This window comes from Rhineura floridana, chromosome 2 (assembly GCF_030035675.1).
Source record: "Rhineura floridana isolate rRhiFlo1 chromosome 2, rRhiFlo1.hap2, whole genome shotgun sequence".
Lineage (NCBI taxonomy): Eukaryota > Metazoa > Chordata > Lepidosauria > Squamata > Rhineuridae > Rhineura > Rhineura floridana.
The window spans coordinates 169811270-169832823 of record NC_084481.1 but is presented as its reverse complement, the minus strand read 5'-3'; the positions used below and the strand labels follow the sequence as shown (position 1 = coordinate 169832823).

General features: G+C 42.9%; 1 protein-coding gene and 1 pseudogene across 2 annotated transcripts; both read left to right on the top strand.

Moving 5' to 3' along the window:
• The first annotated feature begins 4679 nt into the window (after window positions 1-4679).
• VPS18 (VPS18 core subunit of CORVET and HOPS complexes) lies at window positions 4680-19925 on the top strand. 2 transcript variants are annotated; one of them, XM_061611408.1, is made up of 5 exons: window positions 4680-4920; window positions 9869-10010; window positions 12518-12609; window positions 13521-15391; window positions 16857-19925. In XM_061611408.1, exons 1-5 carry the CDS (start codon window positions 4830-4832, stop codon window positions 17583-17585), a joined length of 2925 nt encoding a protein of 974 aa, XP_061467392.1. In that variant the 5' UTR covers window positions 4680-4829; the 3' UTR covers window positions 17586-19925. The 2 variants fall into 2 exon arrangements, with proteins under 2 accessions (XP_061467392.1, XP_061467393.1); XM_061611409.1 differs by lacking the exons at window positions 4680-4920; window positions 9869-10010 and having other exon boundaries at window positions 12528-12614.
• Window positions 5511-5607, top strand: LOC133378639 (U6 spliceosomal RNA; annotated as a pseudogene).
• Window positions 19926-21554: the final 1629 nt, after the last annotated feature.

Genomic DNA, 21554 nt, shown 5'->3' with positions numbered 1-21554 from the left:
AGGGAGGTTCCTCTGGGGGCTTCTGTCCAACAGCCTCCAGTGCCATGGTTGCCCTATGTTCGGCAGTCAACTCCAAGCCCTGAACAGCTCTCCATTGTGTGCCCTGATGCCTCCGATTCCATGTCTGGATCACTGCTAGATACAGGGGGCACGGCATGGGATGGTCATGGACATCTTTTGCATTACTGTAAAATGAGTGTGGAAAAGCTGCCAATCTGCTTGACAGGCACTGAATTCCAAAAGAAGTACCCCTCCTATTTACATACTCTTTATAACTAGCCTGTTTAGTCAATGGATACTTGTCATGATTGCTATATATGCTACCCAGGATTAGAGGCAGAATGCCTCCGAATATCATTGCTGGGGGACAATGACAGGACGGAGTCATTGTCCTCACATCCTCCTTGTGGGCTTCCAAGGGGCATCTGGTTGGCCAATGGGGGAAACAGGATGTTAGACTAGATAGGCCATTGGTCTGATCCAGCAAGACTCTTCTTATGTTGTTACTCAAAGCACAATTTGTTGTTGATGCTAATAAGTTTTGGAACTCCCTCCCCACAAAGGTGGGTCTGGCAACTTTGCTGAACAGTTTCAGCAAATGCTCCGGATGCACCTGATTGTTTTAAAACTGTTGACCTTTGGATGAAGGGTGGATAACAAATTTAAATAATACCAATAATACCAAGTATCAGAAATATTTGGCTCTCCTCAATTGGCAAGCCATTCAGCAACTGCACACATCCATATTGAGACACATTAATAGAAAAGGTCCTTATTCTGTAGCAGAAAAGGGAATGCAATGTATACAAATTCTGTTACTAAAAGATCCACACTTTTATATACTGTCAATATTTATATTGTATGCTATGCAAATAAAGTAACTGAACAGAATTAAGAGTTGAAATGTGTGGAAAGAAGAAAGGTGAACTACTATTCAAAAACATTTCATCAAAATGTTGGCTACTGAAGATTTTTACAGTGTATCATTTGGCTCTTAAATTGCTTCTGGAATTAAAGCAAGGTTTAACATGACTCATTTTCTTCAAATGTAGGCCAGCATTTTCTTCTCATATAAGTGGGAGTTTGTACTGTCTTCTTTGCTTGATACTTTGTAGATGTGGGTTTTTTAAAAATTAAATTTTTGTTGGCACATGTTGCCACCTAGTGGACAAAAACAGCAATGAAGAATCTGATGACATTACGATGCCCACCAACACAGGAACAATCCAAGTGGAACCTACTTATAAGCCAACACAAGCCTACTTCATAAGATGAATAAGGTATAAATTTAATATATTTAATGTCTAAAAACATAGGAAGAGCCTGCTGGATCAGGCCAGTGGCCCATCTAGTCCAGCATCCTGTTCTCACAGTGGCCAACCAGGTGTCTACTCAGAGGAGACTCATTCATTCATTGGCGATCACTCATGGCCGAGTAAGATTGTCTTCCAAGATAAGGTCTTTAACAGTGGGTCCATAAGTGACTGTGGAGGCCAATTCTGGATCCACACAGCCTCCCACAGTGAGGACATAGGTTTCCAGATGGAAGATGGTCACGATGAGGATTTGGTTGACCTGCCTTCTGCTTAGTTTGTTTGTCCCGTTCACCCTGTGTTCGTGCTTCTTCGAAGTCCATAGCACCTTTGATAATAGCTGACCTCCATTTGGGACGCTCATGGCCCAAGGCTTCCCAGTTCTCGATGCTCATGTTACATTTTTTTAGATTCACTTTAAGAATATCCTTAAACCTCTTTTGCTGTCCACTGATATTCCATTTTCCAACCTTAAGTTGGGAGTACAGTAGCTGCTTTGGAAGAGGGTGTTCAGGCATTCGAACAACATGGCCAGTCCAGCGAAGTTGATGTTGAAGGATCATTGTTTCAACACTGGTAGTCTTTGCTTCTTCCAAAACGCTAACATTAGTCCATCTGTCTTCCCAAGTAATTTGCAGAATTTTCCGGAGGCAGTGTTGGTGGAATCTTTCCAGAAGTTGGGAGTAGCGTTTATAAATGGTCCATATTTCACAGGCGTACAGTATGGTCGCTAGTAGAATGGCTTTGTAAATAAGCATTTTGGTCCCCCTGCGAATATCCCTATCCTTGAACACTCTATGCTTCGTTTGGGAGAATGTGACACTCGCAGAGCTCAGACGATGTTGAATTTCAGCATTGATGTCAGCTTTTACGGAGAGATGGCTGCCAAGATAGGGGAAGTGATCAACATTCTCCAGCATCACACCATTAAGCTGGATTGATGGTGCTACAGAGGGACTCTGTACTCGGGTCCTGCTTGCGGGCTTCCCCCAGGCACCTGGTTGGCCACTGTGAGAACAGGATGCTGGACTAGATGGGCCACTGGCCTGATCCAGCAGGCTCTTCTTATGTTCTTATGACTAGTTCGCACCTGTTGATGAAGCACTTTGGTTTTTTTAATATTAAGTGAGAGCCCAAGCTTTCCATATGCTTCTGCGAAGACATTTAGGATAGTTTGAAGGTCTTTCTCTGAATGTGCGGAGACTACATTATCATCGGCATATTGAAGTTCTACGACAGAGGTTGACATTACCTAACTTTTTGCTTTCAGCCTATTGAGATTAAAAAGCTTTCTGTCTGTTCAATATATGTTTTCCATACCAGATGGAAGTTTCCCCTCAATAAGGTGTAGAATCATAGCAATGAAGATAGCAAATAAGGTCAGAGCAATGACACATCCCTGTTTTACGCCTGATCCGACTCTGAATGGATCACTCTGAAAGCCATTGTTATCCAAAATTGTCACTGTCATGTTGTCATAAAGGAGTTGCAAAATATTCACAAATTTATCAGGGCATCCAGTTTTCAGAAGGATGGTCCAGAGAGTGGTTTGATTCACAGTATCAAAGGCAGAGCTTGGAAGTAACTAGTTACAAGTAACGAATTACTTGTAATACATTACATTTTTGAGTAACGAGTGGGTAATTCCTTTATATTTTGATTGTAACAGAACTAGGAGTAATTTTACTACTTTTGTGAAGTAATTGTAACGTTTCCAGAATTACTTTGGGGCATTACTTGGGGCGGGAGCAGGGGAAGTCTTCTGCTCCTCTGATTTGTGGATGAAAATCATGTGCCTCAAACTGGGCTTCTGTGCAGTGTCGCTCTTTCCTCATGCACTGTGGATGGGTAGGAGGCGATGAGGGAGGAGGCGCAGAGTGAGATGGGGTGGAGTGGAAAAAACAATGATTAAAAAAAATGGATAGTGGTGGTGAAGAAGGGAGGGGAGGGGAAAAGGATCCGGAGGTCAAGAACATGGATAAAGGAGAAGGAGGCAGCAGCAGAATAAAGAACTGTGGAGGTGAAAGATGACGTGTGTGTGCGTGTTGTGTGTGTGTGCGCACTTAGCACACAAAGTGGCCTCCACCACCCTCTCTGGCTACTAAGCTGCATTTGCAGTATTTTAACTTTTTTGCATCTCAGGGGAAAATGTGTGCTTGGTGAGTGTTCCTTAGTTGGTGGCAGGGCAGGGTCTGGGAGGTGGTTAAGTGACAGAGATTATGCTGGCTGAGTGGGGGGGGGGTTGCACTTGGTTTGACGTGCAAAGATCTGAGTAGTGGCCTCAGCCTCCCTCCCCCTCACCAGCGGAGAGATCACCATTGCTATCTTATGAATAAAAATAATTATTCTACTACCTCTGTATGTGTTTATTTATTTTTAATGTTGTTTTAGGCTACTTAGATGTGCAGCAGCCAAGGCCAGCACCTTGTAGGTGTTTTTTCTAAGTAACTGAAATGTAATTGTAGTGATTACTTTGGAGGAAAAGTAAAGCAATCAGTTACTGTCAGAGCAATTGTAATTGTAACGGTAATTACTACTTTTTTGGGCCATGTAACTGTAACTTATTACTTTTTAAAAGTAATCTTCCAAGCTCTGATCAAAGGCCTTAGTCAGATCAATAAACGCCATACATAAAGGTTGATTCTGCTCCCGGCATTTCTCTTCAACTGCAGACTTGGGCACACTTACTTAAGTCCCATTGAAATAAATTGTGCTTATCTGCTAGTAAACACACACAATGAGGATCTCGCTGTAAACAGCACAGCCCTATACACGTCTAACGCAGCACTCAGAAGTAAGCCCCTCTCTTCAATGAAGCTTACTCCCAGGTAACTGGATATAGGCCTGAAGCAAATCCAATTGAACTCAATGGGGCTTCCCCCCGAGTAGACATGCATGGATTTGCACACGATTGTAAAAAGACCCACGGGTAGTAGAAAGAAACACACACGCATTTTTCTATCACAGCAGTCTGACAGCATCCCACCGTTTCTTCTTCTCTACCAAAAGCAGGAACAAACTTAAGGCGTTCATCCACTTTCAAACTCAGGCCGTCGTGTATGTGGGGGGGTGTAAATTCCTATCTTGCTGGGTTTTTTTTAATTGTCTTATAGATTTTTCCCCGCCTGGGCTAAGAGAAGAGAAATACGTTAACAAAGAGCCTTCATGTTTCTTTCTACGGTAGATATTATTCTCTCAGGGATCAGGTAAGAATCCACCGGCTGACACCCCCCCCCCGTCTTGACTCTATGGTCGGGCTGTCGACCCGGAAACAGGAAGCGCTGCCTGCTCCCTCCCTGTTTGCGCTCCCGGAGCTCTGTCCTGGCGAGGGTTGGATGAGCGCTGCGGCCGGGGGGAGGGGCAAGAGAGACAAATTACGAGGGGGGCCGGGCCGCTTGGTGGTCTGCAAGGAGCGGAAGGTGAAGAGCCGAGGGGCGGCTCCGCTGGCTCTGAAAGGCTCGCCGGTAAGGCCGCGCAGCCCGTCAGGGACCGGGCGTGGCACTTGCCGGAGCAGCCATGGCTTCCATTCTGGACCAGTACACGGACTCGCTTTCTCACTCGGCTTCCTCGCAGCAGAACCGCACCAGCCTGGGTATCCCGCACACGGGTAGGAGAAGCGAGTGTTTCTGGGCTGGGCGAGTCCGCTGGCTTTTGCTCTCTCCCCCTTATGGAGGTCTGAAGGCGCAGCCCTGAACGGACTTGCGCGCTTTCTCCTCCGCCTCTTCCAGCCCCTGGACCAGGCACACGCAGTCTGTTGGCTTGTTGTTGTAGGATCCTCTCTCTCTCTCTGATCGCCAGTGGTTTGTAGGATTCGGAGATGAGCGGGCATGATACGGAGAACGGCCTTTGTTTTTAATATCTAGAACTTCCCCTTCTTCCCCTAACTCTAGGACAAATTTTTCATTAAAGGTTAATCAAACTTTATTCAGGCGTACTTTTGTTGTGCAATCCTAGTTCAGTATTTGACGTTTGAAAGGTCAAAGCCTATTCCACTGAGAATTTCTCTTGAGAAAATTTCTAAACTGCTGGCCTTAATCAAAACGTTCTCCAAATGCTGTGCAAATAAAAAATATAGCTAAAATCCCCAAACCAGTCAGAAACAAATATAAAGAAAAACCATCATAAATAAAAACAAAGATGAAATCAATAAAACTTATAAAACAAATATAAGTTACTAAATAATGTGTCTGGATAGGCTTGCTGAAGCACATATACTAAAATTTGAATGATACAGAGATTAGCATGGCCCTTGTGCAAGGATGACTCACAAATTCATGAAGCATTCCATATTTTTTACCTAGAGAGGTGGGCTTTCCAACAGTGGAGGCATTCAAGAGGCGGCTGGACAGCCACCTGGTGGGTATGCTTTAATTTGGAATCCTGCATCGAGCAGGGGGTTGGATTCAGTGGCCTTATGGGCCCCTTCCAACTCTATGATTCTATGAAGCAAATGTTTTCAGGAGGCTGCCAAGACAATATAATGTGCTGTCACACTAAAGGAATGAATCTGGAAATGCAGAACAGACATTATGTGGCACTTGTAAAACTGCCAAGTTCTACAGATAGAAGTGTTCAAATAAGCACATATGGGGCAAGGTGGTTCCTTAAGTACTGGCCTCATGCTGTCAATGACGTTATATACTAACAGTAATACCTTGAACTTGGCCTGGTAACAAATAAGCAACCAATGCATATCTTTGAGCACAGGTCTAATATGCTGACAGAATTTCACCCCCATTAGCAATCATGCTGCAGCATTCTGCACCAACTGCAGTTTCTGGATCACAAGGGAAGCTCCACTTGATATGAGCTGGTTCATATTTACAGTTTAGAAGATACTCTGTTTTCCCAGTCTTGATTTTCCTCTTCATATGACCTTGTGGAATGAAAAAACTGCATGTGTTTGATGTTCAGTCCGTTAGTGTGATTACTTAGAATAATCCAAAAGCACATTCATTTCTTCTAATATTAATGCATGCAGTCTTATATCTGTTTCTCTATTTTAAAAAAAGATGTAGACCCAAGGATATTTGATATAAAAGAAGTAGTGGCTTAATGATTTTTTAAAATTTTCTTTATGCTGGTAAGTCTTTAACTGTGACTTTGATTAGAAATCATATTTATCATTGCAGTTCTCTTACATAGCATTACTGAAAATCGAATATGTACCATAGATCTGCACAATGCACAGTGTGAAGGTTTCTTGGGTCAAAAATGCAGTGTCTGACCATCTGAGCTCATGGTGCTCTGAATCAAAAAGCTCTGAAATAAAATCCCAAAGTAATGCAGATTTGTGACTGTGGGGATGGGAGGGGTTTAATTATCTGTAAAATTGTAGGTAAAATTGCATGGCAATCTGTAATAGCAGCAAGGATTCTTTCTTGTCCATGAAAAGAAATGTAAACTTCTCAGCTATTGGACATACATTGCTCTGCCAAGTCCATTATAGCTTTCATAACTTTGAATTCAGTTATGGGGCTATCATTTGTACACAGCAAGTGCTGTTTGATGTGAAACCATAAGAGGAGGCCTGCTGGAGGAGGCCAAAATCCATCTAGTCCAGCATCCTTTTCTCCCAGATGCCCATGGAAAACCCACAAGCAGGGCCAAAGTGCAATAGTGCTCTCCTTACTGGTGATTCACAGCAATTGGGCCTCCAACCGTGGAGGCAGGACATAGATATAAGGGCTAGTAGCCATTGATAACCTTATCCTCCATGAATACGTCTAATCCTCTTTTAAAGTCATCCAAGTTGATGGCCGTTACTACATATTGTGGAAGCAAATTCCAAAGTTTGAACTATTTGCTGCATGAAGAACATTCTTTTACCTGTCCTGAATCTTCCAACATTCATCATTGGATGGCCTTGGGTGTTAGTGTTATATCAGAAGGGAAAAAATTCTCTATCCACTTTCTCCTCACCATGCATAATCACATCCCCCTTTATTCTTCTTTTTTCGAAACTAAGAAGCTCCAACTGTTGTGACCTTTCCCCTTGATCATTTTGGTTGCCCTTTTCTGAACCGTTTCCAGGTGTACAATATCCTTTTTGAGATAAGGTAATCAGAACGATACGCAGTATTCCAAGTGTGGTCTCACTATAGATTTGTATAACAGCATTATGATATTGTGGCCCTTGTCAAGTAATAAAAGTATAAAATTGGCACTACAGAGGTTTTGGATTGTAGATTCAAACATATGAGTATGCTAAATTGTTATTTATTGCTGGCTGCTATGCAGGCAGCCTCTTCTGGTGTATACAGTGGCATAATCTATTCACTGGTGCTCTTACATCCTTTCCTTCAAATAGAAGTGTCCTCTCTGCACTTCTTTCTTAGGGAGGGGGAGGGAAGGGAGTGGTTCTGCTGCTGATGATGAGCAAAAAACATGTTGTGTGTTAGGTTGTGCCTTCTATGAAGTCCCTGGATCAGCCTTCCCAAGCTGATGCCCCGCGCATGTTTTTGCCTACAAGTTCCATCATCCCTGACCATTGGCTGGGGCTGGTAGGACTTGTAGTGCAAAACATTTGGAGAGCACCAGCTTGAGGAAAATTGCCTTAGGTGTAGATGGTTTACTTTCCTCTTAGGGCAGGGGTGGGGAATTTCTGGCTGCTGGGCCAGTCAGGGCCCACCAGGAGATAAAATTTGGCCTGTGAGACCATTTTCCCCAAACCATTCCCATCTGCCCATCAGCTGACATCACTAGTATCATCAGTGGGCAGGAGGACAAGTTTTAATCTTGTGCTGGTTGTGCAATCCTGTTCCCAGCATCAGCTGTGGGGAAAAGAGCAAAAGTGCTCTTTGAAATAGCTCATGGGTGTGAAGGAGCTACTTCAAAGAGCTCCTGCACTTTTGTTTGCTCAAATGGGAGTGTGAGGGCTGTGTTGAAGCCTTTTGCATGTCCCCCCCACTCAGCCTTGTCCATCGTCAGTCATATGGCACCTGTCAAATTTGGCTCATGAGACAGATTCTGATAAGGAACTGGTTCATGGAGCCAGAGACGCTCCCCTCTTCCGTCTTAGGGCAAGGATGGGGAACCACTGGCTCTCCAGATGTTCTTGGGCTCCAACTTCCATAAGCTCCAGCAAGCATGACCAGTGGCCAGGGATGATGGGAGTTGTAATTCAACAACATCTGGAGAACCACAGGATCTGCATCTGCCCTAGGGAGAGGAGAAAACCTAATTTTGTCTAGGAATGAAAGCAAAAAAGACATTGGATTTGTTCCCACTTTGAGTCATCATCTTTTAGATATGTTAGATATAGACTGAATGAGAGAATATAATCTTACAGCACAATCCTGTGTAGATCTATACAAACAAGTCACATCTTTATCCTCTATACTTCTTATTTCCAAATTAATACCCTTTCACACTGAGATTCTTGGGAGAGTGATAGTATGTTGTTTTTAAGTTGCGCTGCAGGCTGCGTTTGTATGTATTTTATCTGAAATACTTGTGTTTTGCAAACTCGCTTGCATTATTATTTTTGCGTTAATTTTTCTTCGTGTTATTCATGGACCTATAGTGTTTCTTCATATCTCTGTTTTCTACTTAGAAGTCAAACTGGTGATTTGTAATAAGATGGAAGAATAAATTAATTCTTTTCATTTTCTTTGATCCAAAGAGCACTTACTGCTTTTAGTAATCCCATAAAACAGAATATTAATGAATCTCAGAATATAAGGATTGCCTTGTTTAGCCCCTGTCAATTGGAGAGGGGCCATACCTGAGTGGTAGAGCATGCAGAAGGTCCCAGGTGCAATCCCTGGCATCTCCAGTTGAAAAATGGATCAGGTAGCAGGTGATGGGAAAAGGCCCTCTCAGCCTGAGATCCTGGAGAGATGTGCTAGTTAGTGTGGAGCAGAAGTGGCTGGTGTGGTGTGGCTGTGTCTCACTTCCACCCTCCTGACAGCAGTGCCATAGGCAATGCTAGTCCAGCTTGATAGCAGGCAGATTCCTATGTTCCTTATAGAAAACAGAGAGGTGCCACTGATAGATTGCAAGCAGAGCATAAAGATGATGCCCTCCCTCATTCTTGTTTGTCCGCAGTAGTTTTCAGAGGTATGCTATGGCCACATTTGCATATAACAAGACTATTGGCTTAATAAACCATATTGTACATGAATGATGTGCTGGTGCGCACAGCCTCATTGCGCCCACTATATGTCAGTGGGTAAATGTATCAGGAAGGAGATAACTTTGCATTACTTCTGATCATGGTTTATTTCTCCCTAACAAGCCAGGATTTGTAAGCCAACAGCAAACCATGGTTTAACACTGGCTAAAGATCCTGATTTGTTAGGGAGAAACAAACTACAATCCTAGGTTAGGATGTAACACTAAGCTGTTACGTTCTTTTTCACCAGGAAAGGAAGGAGCACAGCAGGAGCAATCAGGCTGCATGCGCACCATGGTTTATTAAGCCCAGATTCATGGCTTAGAAGTCTGTATGTAAATGGATCCACTTTCCAGGTCTAGAGTGTGCATGGGTATGTTTACACATTGGATTGTGGTGCTGTTTGATTTCAATTTTTTTAACCTAATTCTTTTTTAAGGATATGTGAATGCTCGACTAGAAAAAGAGACTCCAATTTTTAACAAACAGAGGATTGATTTCACCCCGCCTGAGAAGATTAACAGTCTGGTTGTCTCTTCAAACCAGTTGTGTATGAGTCTTGGAAAAGACATAATTTTTAGGTATGTGCAATGTCTTTTATTACTGTTTTTGAGTTTTGAGTAAGTTCATGGGGTGTAGGGAAGATGAACAGGCATCTGACCCATTCCAGAAAATATTTTCTAGTTCACAATGCCTCATTAAACTCTTGAGATTATTAGCTGTTACCCTGTTTCTGAATTTGTGGTTGTGGTGATGATCTTCTAAGTAGAATTATGTGTAAAAAAGCGAAAAGTCAGTATGACAGGAAATGTTTATTGTAAATTTTATTTATTATTCAGTTTCTTAGATTCTTTCTACTAAAAATAGTCTCATGAAGACAGATATAACAGCAACCCCAAAATTTGTCAATGCAAGTCTAAAAGCCCCAAGAAAACACATATATTAACATTGGCACAAAGCAACCCCTTTTGAACGTCCAGCAGAACATAAGAATGTTAACAGTCCAACGCCTGGGAGAAAAGGGAAGTCTTTGCCTGGCGCCAACATGATGTTAATGTCAGTGCTAGCCAGGCTTTTGCTGGGGAGAGCATTCTGTAAATGAGGCCAGGGGAGGGACGACACCACCAAAAAGGTCCACTTTCTTGTCAACACCCTCTGAGGCACGTGGAGCACGACCTTGCATGATCACCTCAGGGTTTGGATAAGGTCATGTTGTAAGAGGCGTTCCGCAAAGTTATGGGGTCCTGAGCTGTATAAGGCTGTAGGTTAAAACCAGTACTTTGAATTGGGCTCAGAAACATATTGGTACAGTGTACCTGGGCCAGAATTGGTATGATATGGTTCAACTGCCTGATCCCCATTAACAGTCTGGCTATTGTGTTCTGCACCAGCTACAGTTTCTGGGAGGCCTTCAAAGACAGCTTGACATATAGTGCATTGCAATAAGGTATACAAATGCAATAAACCAACCAACCAACCTGGGGGTTACTAGAGTATATATCACTGTTGAAGCTTGCCTCTCCCTGCCCAGATAGGGGCATAGCTGGCCACCAGTTGAAATTGATTAATCCAGTTTATTCCAAGACTGTCTGAACTGGTCAGTGATCACCCATTCAAGAACCTTGACCATGAAGGGGACATTTGCCACCAGTTTATCATTTAGATCTTCTGGGTCCAAGGCAAGTTTTTTTTCAGGATTGGTTATATTGCAGCCTCTTTTATGCAGGCCAGGACCACCCCCCTCATTCATTGCCTTCTTAGCCCAGCCAGCTGTCCCTTTCCTCCAGTTTTAGTAAGCCACAAAGAGCAAGGATCCGACACTCAAGTGGCTGCATGATATGACCAAGCACTTTGTCCATATAGTTGAGCCATGCCAGTTGAAATTCACCCAACAGTACAGGACTAGACAGCACTTTGGATGACCCTTTCAAGGGTAGCCGCATGAAGTGCACATTGCAGTAATCTAATTGGGAGGTTACCAGAGCATGGACTACAATTACCAGGCTGTTGCCATCCAAGAATGGCTGTAACTAGTGCACCAACTGAAAGCTGGCAAAAGCAGTCTGATCCACCAAAGCCACTTGAGTGTTGAGTCACCAGGTTTGAATCTAGGAATGCTCCCAGGCTTTCTACCCCCTCCTCCAAGTGGAGTGCAACTCTGTCTAGGAAGGTCAGTCGCCAATTTCCTGAATCTATGAACCACCAACTAACTAACCAACTTGTTGGGATTAAGTTTTAATTAATTGGCCCTCATTCAGCCCATTTTAGTAGCTAGACAGTGGTTTAGTACCTGTACAGATTCACCTGGCTCAGATAATATGGAAAAACAGAGCTGAGTGTTGCTGGCATAGTGATAACACCAAACTCCAAAACCCCTGATGATCTCTCCCAGCAGCTTTATGTAGATATTAAATAGCATGGGGAACAGAATAGAACCCTGCAGTCCCCCACAGCTTAATTGCCATGTGGCAGAGCAGAAGTCACCCAGTCCCATCTTCTGGAAACAACCCTGTGGGTAGGAACAGAACCACAATAGCACATTGCCCCCAACTTCCACCTCACAGAGCCAATCTAGTAATATACCATGGTTGAAGGTATCAGAAACTTGAGAGATCCAGGATAATTAACATCTAGATGGGGTCATCTGGAGTTGATCATCAGTTAGACAACCAAGGGTGTTCTAGTCTCACATCCCAGCCTGAAACCAGACTGAAACGGATCAAGATAATTAGTTTCCTCCAAGACTGTCTGAAGCTGACCAGTCACCAGTCTCTTGAGCACCTTGCCCAAAAAGGGGATATTGGCAATTGAGCAGTAGTTCTCATATACATATGGGACCAGGGAGGGGCTCTTCAGGAGAACTAATTCACTTCATTAAACTTGATTATGACGTGGAACTTGATTTTTGAATGTTTGTAACTGCTTTGCTGAGACTTTTAAGAATAATAATAATAAAAGCAAGCCAATCCCTTTAGGAAAGACTGTCTGAAATGAATTCATGACCTTCTGTCAGACAGCAAAGTTTCTGTCAGCCCCACTCAGTTTCGTTTACTTTTCAACAACTTGCTTTCTTTCCCCATTTATGTAGACTTGATTTGGCCAAGGCAGATGAGCCTAACCAGGCAGAGCTTGGGCGAAAGGATGAAGCTGGAGTTTACAAGCTGTTTTTGGACCACACAGGTGAGGTGAGAAGAGGAGGTGCAAAGTGCTATTTGACATCTTCAGTAAATACTACAAAATTATGTTCTTTGCATGCAATATGTATGTTCCTGTCTAGAAAAGCCATCCCTAGTTTCCTTCATATATTAACAAAATACCTAGCATTTCTCTCCTTAAGGAATTTTTTGTAAAGTGTACATTTATATGGGAAAAGAACAAATGGTCTGCTGCCCTTTCTTCTCTTACTTATATTTTTGGTCAGACCATCCTGTGAGGGTATTCCTTCAGTAAACGTTTTGGTGATTAAATGGGGTCTTAACACAGTGGTGATACTCTGACCTGAATGATTTAACTAGGTACCTTTCCATAAGTCATTGTGTAACAATAGGACACTGCAACTTGTATCCAAAATTGACTGATTTATGAGTGAAGTTGGTAATGTTGAAGACTACACTTCTTAGACATAACTGAAGTAAAAACACATTTCTGTAAAGTAATTTATTAGCTGATATCTCAGTAGTGGTTTAAAACATTGGCTGTCTGCAAATTTGTAGCAGATTTTGACATCTATGGACACCAAAAAAAGCTGAATTCCAAATAACACCTGTGTATAATTGTGAGTGTACTGATATGGAAGAAAACTCTAAAAGGTTGAGAACAAGTAGGACATTCCTGAGAAACAATCAGACCTTTTCATGACACTCCTGTTGAAATGTGGATGACAAATATGTGACAGTATTATGCTAGTTATCTGTTGTTATGACAAATGTCATGATCTTGGGGTTTTAAATATTTTTGTGTTTGTCAAAGGTGTGTCCAGAACCTTCTGAAAACTTTCTCAGGCATCAAAAGCTGTGTCTAAGGAGGGGGATTTTGCTATGATCTTATGTTTGTTATTTTAATCTTGGTTGTGGTATCCCTTTTCATTACAGGTTCTCATCTTATCATTGCCCTGACCACCAGTGAATGCCTGTATTTAAGTCGAAGTGCTCAAAAGGTGCGGATCCTGTCCCGCTGGAAAGGTCACTTGATTGAAAGTGTGGGATGGAACAAGTTCCTTGGTTCAGAGATGAATACAGGCCCCATTTTGGTGGGAACATCCCAAGGCCACATATACGAGGCTGAGGTTTCAGCCAGTGAAGGCAGTCTCTTTGGCACTAACTCTGATCAGTATTTTCGCTTTATTTATAACCTAGAAGAGGAGGCAGGACCTACCCCAGTCTGCTGTCTCGAGATAGAACGAGGAATTGATGGGAAGTGCTTTATTATTGCCATTACTAGTAAGAGGCTTTTTCAGTTTGTTGGCAAGATTCCAGAGGGATCTGAACAGCAAGGCTTTGGAGCGATATTTAGCATGCCTGCAGATCACTTGCCTGGTTTCCGTGAGTTTCCTGCTAGCCTGGGTTACAGTGAAATTGCATTTTATACTCCAAAGCTTCGTTCCTCCCCAAGTGCTTTTGCTTGGATGATGGGAAATGGTGTCCTGTATGGATCACTGGACTATGGACGTCCTGACTCTATTCTTAGTCATGAGCAAGTCTGGGAATATCCTTCTGATGTAGATGCAGTAGCCAATAAGCCCATCTCCATAGTGCTCACACAGTTTCATTTCCTGCTGTTGTTTCCTGACAGAGTGAAAGCTGTGTGTACCCTAAATGGGCAAGTTGTCTTTGAGGATGTGTTCTTGGAAAAGTTTGGATCACTGAAGTGTATGATCAAAGATCCCGCATATGGGCAAATCTGGATTCACACAGAAAAGTTTGTGTTTCGGTACAATGTACAGCGAGAGTCCCGTGATGTATGGAAGATGTACATGAACATCAACAAGTTTGATCTGGCTAAAGAATATTGCAAGGACCGCCCCGAGTGCCTGGATATCGTACTGGCAAAGGAGGCAGAATACTGCTTCCAGAACAAGAGATATCTGGATAGTGCTAAGTGTTACGCATTGACTCAAAATTACTTTGAGGAGATTGCACTTAAGTTTATTGAAGCCAAGCAGGAAGAGGCACTGATGGAGTTTCTGATTAAGAAACTGGCTGGCTTGAAGCCATCTGAAAAGACTCAGACAACCCTGCTGACCACCTGGCTAACAGAGCTGTACTTGAATTGTCTAGGAGTTTTGGAAGCCGATGCCTCAAAACGGGACCTCTATGAGAAGACTCGGGACAAGTTCCGCAGCTTCTTGGGCAGCCCCAAAAACAAAGACTGCCTGTTCAACAACCGAGCAACTATACATGAGCTGTTGGCGAGCCATGGAGACACAGAACACATGGTATACTTTGCTGTCGTAATGCAAGATTATGAGCGGGTGATAGCCCATTACTGCCAGCATGAGAATTACAATGAAGCGCTTGAAGTCCTGTCTAAAATCAAGGCTGATGTGCTCTTTTACAAGTTTTCTCCAGTCTTGATCCAGCACATCCCCAAGAAGTTGGTAGATGCTTGGATTGAAATGGGGAATAAACTTGATGCGAAAAACCTCATCCCTGCCCTTGTCAACTATAGTCAGAGTGGGAGCACCCAGCAGATCAATGAAGCCATTCGATACATGGAGTTCTGTGTGAGTGAGCTGAAGGAAACTCAGCAGGCCATTCACAATTACCTCTTGTCACTCTATGCTCTGTGTCGTCCTGATTCATTGTTGTCATACCTGGAACAAGCTGGAACTTACGCTGACAACATCCACTATGACCTGAAATACGCACTTCGGCTCTGTGCAGAACATGGCCACCATCGAGCATGTGTCCACGTGTACAAAGTTATGGAGATGTATGAGGAAGCTGTGGATCTAGCTTTGCAGGTAGGTGTTGCTACCTTACAAACAGTGATCCTTGTTCGTTTATGTATTTGAAAGTTCAAGGACTGTTAGATATATATATATATATATATTTAAGACTTGAAAGGTTGGGGAGGCTCTGACATCGACAGAGGATGGACTGGGAAACTATGTTGCCGTGTTCATTGCCTGGAAAGCAAGGGACTGTTATTACAGGGTTCTCTAATGTAATAGTTGCGTTGCTGGATGAGAGTAAGGCCTTTCTGGTTCAGCATTGTTTTTCAGCAACAATTATCAGTTGCTTTTGGGCAGCTCGCAGGAAGAATATGAACGCAATAACCCTCCCTTTCTCTGGCCCAGCATCTGGCACTTTGAGTGATACTGCTTATATACAAGGAGGTTCCATTTAGCTCTCTTATGTCACTTGAATGTAATTGTCACTGTAATTGTCAATGCAATTGTATCCAGTTGGCATCCCTCTGCTGATGGAAGGCCATTTGATCCAGCCGAGCCTTCTGTTAGCGGAACAGAGAATGAAGCAATCTTCAGAAATTCTCCCTCCTCCCTGCAGCCCTTTCAATCTGCTTCAAAGTGCTTTGGAATAACATGGGAGATCATCTTGAGCCCTGCTCCACTGATAGAAGGCTCCGAGCTGTTTAGCAGTGGAGAGACACCAATTGGAACCAACACGTTGTCTGTACGTCTCGCATTTGGTTTTCCATTCCCTCTCCTCACCTGCCAACTTAGGGTAATGCTTCATGCATCTGGTGAAGTGGGCTGCTTATGAAAGCTAGTGCCATAAATGTGTTAGTCTTTAAGGTGTTGCATTACTTTTTTGTTTTTTGTGTGCAATGAATGAAAGCATTCTGTAACCTCTATAAATTGGTCTTTCCCCATCTCCCATTTTGTAAGAAGAACATACAACTGGTCTTCTGCATTCTTAATTCTCTGGTTAAGGGAAAAAAGTGTGACCCATGTGGAAATGCAACTCCTTTTGAATTGTTCAGTCTTGTTGCATCTCTGGATAGATGACTTTTCAAAATGATCCCTAATAGCTGGATCAGTCAATCTCAATGGACTGCCTTCAAGTCGATTCCGACTTATGGCGACCCTACAAATAGTGTTTTCATGGTAAGCAGTATTCAGAGCGGATTTAGCATTGCCTTCCTCTGAGACAGAGGCTGTGACTGGCCCAAGGTCACCCAGTGAGCTTCATGGCTATGTGGGGATTTGAACTCTGGTCTCCCAGATCGTAGTCCAACACCTTAACCACTACACCACACTGGCCTAAAACCAATGTTCAATATTTGGCTGGAGGAAACAAGAAATGTCATCTTCTTCTTGCCCCTTTATTTTCATATAGCTATATCTAGTTCCTGTTAGCCATGCCTCCATCTTTCCCAAAAGTATATTTAGTGACCAGAGTGAGGGGTAAATGGTAACTGTTTCCTTTTTTCCTTGCTTTTTGGATTTCCCCTGCCCTGCCCAGGTGGATGTAGATATGGCAAAGTCCTGTGCAGACCTTCCTGAAGAGGATGAGGAACTGAGAAAGAAGCTTTGGCTGAAGATTGCTCGACATGTGGTCCAGGAAGAGAAGGATGTCAAGAAAGCCATGGCCTGCCTTTCAAGCTGCAACCTGCTGAAGATCGAAGATGTCCTGCCATTCTTTCCAGACTTTGTCACTATTGATCACTTCAAGGAAGCCATCTGCAACTCTCTAGAGGCCTACAATAAGCACATAGAGGAGCTGAAGACAGAGATGGAAGAAGCAACACAGAGTGCCAAAAGGATCAGGGAGGACATTCAGGAAATGAGGAACAAATATGGCTCTGTAGAACCCCAGGAAAAATGTGCAGCATGTGACTTTCCGCTCCTGAACCGCCCCTTCTATCTCTTTCTCTGTGGACACATGTTCCACTATGATTGCCTTCTCCAGGCTGTTTATCCAAACTTGCCTGCCTATAAACAGGTTAAACTGGAGGACCTTCAAAAGAAGCTTTCGGCCACAAGCCAACCCTCCAAATCCCACCATCGCCCTAAGGATGCAGATACTACTGGCCAAGGAAAGGGCCAGTTAAGTCGCGAACAGATGAAAGCTGAAATTGATGATATTGTGGCAGCCGAATGTGTATATTGTGGAGAGCTAATGATCCGATCAATTGACAAGCCTTTCATTGATCCACAGAGGTATGAAGAGGAGATGCAGAGCTGGTTGTAGGGTCAATAAGTTCTTGCCTACACAAGAGCATGCAACTACCTACAGAGCATGAAAAGTGGCAACTAACCCCCAGGCATCTTTGACATATGGACTTGCATAATACTTTTTGAAATCTCTGCAAGTCTTGCAGTCTGTAAGTTAGCAGTGCAAAGTGGTTACTAAGACTTGTTGGCTTCTGGCAATTATATTGAAGCTCTGCAAAGCACTGCTGCGTACATGGGGCTTCTTCAGAGGCATCCTGAGTATCAGTTCTGAATGGGTGTTTTCCTTGCTGAGAGGTAACTAACAACTGTGTCTTGTGTTATCACATCTGAGTTATTCCGATATTTCTATAACCAGTTAGGCAATGGTAGGGATACACTTGTATTGTTTTCAAATGTGGAGTTTCTCCTTTTGTTGTTTTTTGGTCATGAGACTGAGACCATGCTCTGTGTCAGCAGAAAAGGAAGAATTGTGCATGAGGTCGTGTTCTGAACACACATCCATTGTAGTAATGTGGTGTAAAAATTTCAGATTATGTAATTCTCAGGCAAAACAATTCCATGTAAATGCTACGTTTTTCTTGTTTTCATTTGAGATTGTATTGTCCTTTTCCATCATTTCTGGAAAGCTTCTTTTGGGTAGCTGTGAACTGTTAAATTTCTGTAGGTTCATTTTGTTCAACGTACATAGGATAAATTATGGCATGCTAGTTTGAGAGCATTTGTGTAGATCTGAGCTGAATTCCATGCTAATTTTGTTGCCTTTTTTCCCTTCAACTACAATCTCTCAGTTCAGTGTTTGTATTGCCCTGGTTAGAGCAGCACCTGCCCATTACTGGTCTTAACAATTGTACACTGCCAAATGCACATTTCTGTGGACTGCTGATCTTTAAACAGATTGGAAACTCATGTGCCACCAGCAGCAAATCCTGAAGTTGGATTAGGACTGTTCATAATGCAATAATAATGATCCTTAGATGGCCATAGAAAAATGGTGTGATTGAAGCAACTGGTGGATGTAGTTGCAGAGCTGAAAGGTGTCCCTCTCTCCCTGCCCACCTAGAGGGCATATTTATGCTTTATGTACACTGGAGAAGAGACTTCAGGTAACAAGGCATGCCAACAAAGGGACATAGTTTAAATACATGTCAGACGTACTTTGTGACTGGAACCACAGTTCCTGTTGGTTATGAATTGTGTTTAATAATAAATAAGGTTACATCTGAACTAGGTTTCGGTGATGAAGCACCTTCTAAGGCCATGCCTCAGTCACTGTTGTTTTTAATTGCACATTAAAAATTTCTGAGATGGCTGCCTGGCTTTTGAATTTTTGTTGGATGCTTTGAATATGTGTGTGGGTGCCTGCTTCTGGTGCGGGAATAGCACTGAACAACTGAGCACCCATTAATTTTAATTAAAATATTAACTTACTAGTCAGATACTAAAATTAATAAATGGCATAAAAACAGGAATAATTCATGGGAAAATCAAATGTTCATGAATTGTAAGTTTTCCAGAACTGCATATCAGTGATAGTGAGCATTTCCTGTGCATTGTGTTCAGTCTCCCTATTAAAGATGATTTTCCTCTTAAGGTCAATGGTATCCTTCAGCACTCCAAATACGATGTTGCTTTTCTGAGTAGAACTTGTGAAATTATGACGCAGAGCAACTAATTGTACCTGTCAAATACATTGGTTGAAAATTAGCATTGATGCTCAATTCTGGCAAACATCTTGGAGGTGCTGCGTCCCCTTCCCTACACAGCTGTGGCCAGATGGAGATGCTTCATACATACATACACCGATAGCGCATCCCATCTCCTGCTAGGGTTGAGCAATGACCCAGAGGATTTCAGTGCTTGAACGTACTCCTGATTTCCATCAGGTATGTGAATCTAGCTATGCTGTGTGCCCAGATTGCCAACATGGGATGCTGGGAGTGACCATTCTGTCACAAATGTTCGTCATCTGTGGCTAGACAGAGAACATCCTGCTCCCTCTACCCCCCCCCAATCACTACTGATGTGAGGGTTCCTCCAACCTTTTGATTTCTGGCCAGGGCGTAAGCTGGAAGATGGTGTCATTAAAACACTCTTAATTTTGGATGGGCCATTTAAATCTATCTGTGGCTTGTAAGCATACACTGAGGAGCCAAACTGAAAGCCCCGCGGGTGAGGCTGAGCAGTTCTCCTTGCCTCTCTGGTGGTCTTGTCTGTCAAATTTGCTAGTGATGGTTGTGCTTAAGAACAGGTGAGAGAAACCAAACCGATGACCTTTGTTTAATTATCTATTATTTCTGCATTATCAGTGACAATTTTAACAAGTAATCTTAGAATAAAAACAAGTCTTTAATCTGCACCATGCTTTATATAAGTTATTTCTAATGGAAAAGAGAACTTCTGCCCCTAATTTTGTGCAGTGCATTTAGTATAGCAGTACTGATGCCAGGGCAGAAAACTTTGTCTTGTGTCAAGTAGTAGGCATCTTGAGCAGGCCAGACACAATTTAAACCAGGGGTGGAAAACCTCTTTCAGCCTGAAGGCCGCGTTCCCTTCTGGGCAACCTTCTGAAGGTCACATGCCAGTGGTGGATGGGGCCAGAGGCAGAAGTGGGTGGAGCAATGAATGTAAATATTACCTCTGTACGGTAGGGTCGCTTCTACACACACACACCCATCTCTGTCCTCCATCCAGATAAGCAAGGAGTTGTTATCACAGTTCAAGGACTCATTACAACCAGACAAATGCACTCTGTGTGACGTGGGGATAGGGGTGGGCCTGGAGATAATTCCAAGAGCCAAAACGATAGGCCTGGAGGGCCACATTTGGTCCCCAGGCTTGGGATTCCTCATGCCTGGTTTAAGTCAACCTTCTCACCAAACAGAATTAGATCATATCTGGGGAAGCTGCATGGCAGAATGGATTGTACTGCTAATGACACGTGGGGTTTTTTAATACTCATTTTCAAATCTGAGGTTAGTGCATCTGTTCAGCTAGTTACATAGGAAGCTGCTTTGTACTTAGACTGTCAGTCCATCTAGATCAGTATTGTCGACACTGACTGGCAGTGGCTCTCCAGGATTTCAGGCAGGGTCTTTCTCAGACGTACCCAGAGACGTCAGGGGTTGAACCAGAGACCTGCATGCAAAGCAGCACTCTACCACTGAGTCACATCCCTTTCTTGCAGCTATTGTCTCTCACTACAAACCACAAAAGAAAGAAAATGAGAGACAGTATAGTAAATATAGTGCAGGGTCATGGCCTTATAGTAATCATGTCAGTTGACATTGCTAATCTGATATATAAACATATTTTGTTCTGAAAATGCTAAATGGACGTAGGAGTAAAAATACTGGGACCATCCACTAGATGTCACTGTTGTCTCTCAAACTGAGAAAAGCATTTACTTTTTTTATGAGTAGATTATAAAGCAACCCATTTCAGATGTATGCAGATTATTAATTTCACAGGTAAATTCCCATGTGAAGCCATCTGGATTTATGGGTCAAGGATTTCTTCCAGTATCAATTGGAAGAACAAGGTCTGTTAAGACCTCAAGGGTAGCCTTGGCCAAATTATTTTTTCCGCTTAGCCTACCTTACAGTATAATGTTAAACTGCTGCTTTGAGCCTTGGGTATTATTACTGATGTAATAAATCTGTACAACAATGAATAGATATGTACACAGTGCTTCATTGGTTGCCGGTTTGAGATCATGCTGGGGAAAAGTAATGCATGGAAAGCAAATGGAACCTGTTGGGTTTTTTGTCTGAATTGTGCAATAAAATTCATAGGCGTCAGCGTATGGTACTTTTTTTTTAGTACTTCTCTTGCTTCAGCCTACTGCTGCTTTTGATTTCAGAAACCCACTGGATACTGTGATACCTGAGCAAAGGTGTTGGCGTAGCTTATCAGCTCATGTAGCGTCTTTCCTCATCTTCAGTTACCTTGAAAAGAAGCAGTGGGCCAAGGCTCGCAGTCTGAGCCT

What these genes read in the sequence shown, in the direction of transcription:
- VPS18 (XM_061611408.1), top strand. Translation starts at nt 4,830, where the DNA reads ATGGCTTCCATTCTGGACCAGTACACGGACTCGCTTTCTCACTCGGCT. An exon ending in CCTGGGTATCCCGCACACGG is followed by an intron (nt 4,921 to 9,868) that starts GTAGGAGAAGCG and finishes TTCTTTTTTAAG; the next exon opens with GATATGTGAATGCTCGACTA. An exon ending in GGAAAAGACATAATTTTTAG is followed by an intron (nt 10,011 to 12,517) that starts GTATGTGCAATG and finishes CCATTTATGTAG; the next exon opens with ACTTGATTTGGCCAAGGCAG.